At 41.6% G+C, this 1,545-nt stretch overlaps 1 protein-coding gene across 1 annotated transcript; it reads right to left on the bottom strand.

The window, feature by feature from the left end:
* Nucleotides 1–579: 579 nt before the first annotated feature.
* On the bottom strand, nt 580–1,545 carry LOC123932931 (olfactory receptor 7G2-like). Its single transcript, XM_045991681.1, has one exon. The coding sequence runs from the start codon at nt 1,543–1,545 to the stop codon at nt 580–582; it is 966 nt and encodes a 321-aa protein (XP_045847637.1).

Raw genomic sequence — 1,545 nt, 5'->3', positions numbered from 1 at the left:
TAACTCACAATTATTTCAAAATGAGATGATATAATTATACCAGTTGTATAGATAATGAAACTGGTATAGTGGAAGGATTCTAATATTGCTTCAAAGGAATACACTTTACCAGTGACTGGTCTCCATAATTACTAAGTTGGGGTGTGAAAGGTGAGCTTCCTTGCCTCACTATAGCCTGATTTGGGTTTCAACTGACATGGTCTGTTATGAGATCAGGGAGAAGCAAGTCTCTAAATATGACAACAGTCATTTTTTCTGTCCTTTCTCTGAGCTGTTCATATTCTGCATTTACTTCTTCTGAGTCATCCATACAAACATAAAACTTTGATCTCTACCTCAGGCTCTACCTCTGTGGAACTGAGAAAAGCCTTGAAGTAAGAGTTGATATAATTTGTCAAACATAAAAAGCTAAAGAAAAATAAAAGTTAGGTTTCAACCCTAAGTTAAAATATACTGGCTGTTATGTTATCTACTTGTGTTAGAAGCATTCGGTGATAGAAGAATTAAACTTCCTTGTTCTCCTGTGATTCATATAAAGTTGACTTACTCTTACAACCCAGCCCAAGGTACATGGCATAATCACAGAAAAAAAGGTATCCTACTGATGAGTTTCTTCAAGGCACCCTGCATGTCACTATTCCTCAGACTGTAGATAAAGGGGTTCATCATTTGAGGAATCACAATGTACAATACAGAAGCCACAGCAGTCTTTCTGGAAGAGTCACTAACTGCAGAAATAATGTACACTCCAAAAGCTGTCCCATAGAACAAGGACACAACTGACAGGTGAGACCCACAGGTGGAGAAAGCTTTATACTTCCTGCCTGCTGATGGCATTCTCAAAACAGAGGAGAAAATTTGAGTATAAGAGAAAATGATTCCAGAGAGTGGAACTCCCCCAAATAAGCCAGCTGCAAAATATGCCAAGATATTATTAACGAGAGTATCAGAGCAAGCAAGCTTGACAATCTGACCAAGTTCACAGAAGAAGTGGGGGATGTCCAAGTCCTTACAGAAGGATAACTGTAGTATCATCAGACTATGGAGCAGGGCATTGGCAATGCTAATGAGCAGGGAGAGCACCGTCAGCAGACCACAGAGTTGGGCATTCATGATAACGGTGTACCTCAAGGGATGGCAGATGGCCACATAGCGGTCATAGGCCATTGCTGCAAGGAGAAAATTTTCCAAACCAACAAAAGTCAAGACAAAGCAGACCTGGGTGAGGCAGCCTGTATAACTGATGCTCTGAATCTGTGTTTGGATGTTCACCAGCATCTCTGGGATGGTGGTTGTGCTTAAACAGATGTCAGTAAAGGACAGGTTGGAGAGGAAGAAGTACATAGGGGTGTGGAGGTGGGAGTCAGAGATGACAGCCAAGATAATGAGCAGATTTCCCAGGATGGTGACCAGGTATGTGGACAGGAACAGACTGAAGAGGAGGGGCTGCAGTTCTGGGTCATCTGTCAGTCCTAGGAGAAAGAATTCTGAAAATACTGTCTGGTTTCTGGGTTCCATGTTGTAGATGAATCTGATGGAAAGCAT

This window comes from Meles meles, chromosome 20 (assembly GCF_922984935.1).
Source record: "Meles meles chromosome 20, mMelMel3.1 paternal haplotype, whole genome shotgun sequence".
Taxonomy (NCBI): domain Eukaryota; kingdom Metazoa; phylum Chordata; class Mammalia; order Carnivora; family Mustelidae; genus Meles; species Meles meles.
The sequence above is the reverse complement of the archived record's forward strand: the minus strand, read 5'-3'. Positions and strand labels throughout refer to the sequence as shown.

Bases quoted from the DNA above. Each gene is read 5' to 3' on its own strand.
- LOC123932931 (XM_045991681.1), bottom strand. From the start codon at position 1,545: ATGCTTTCCATCAGATTCATCTACAACATGGAACCCAGAAACCAGACA.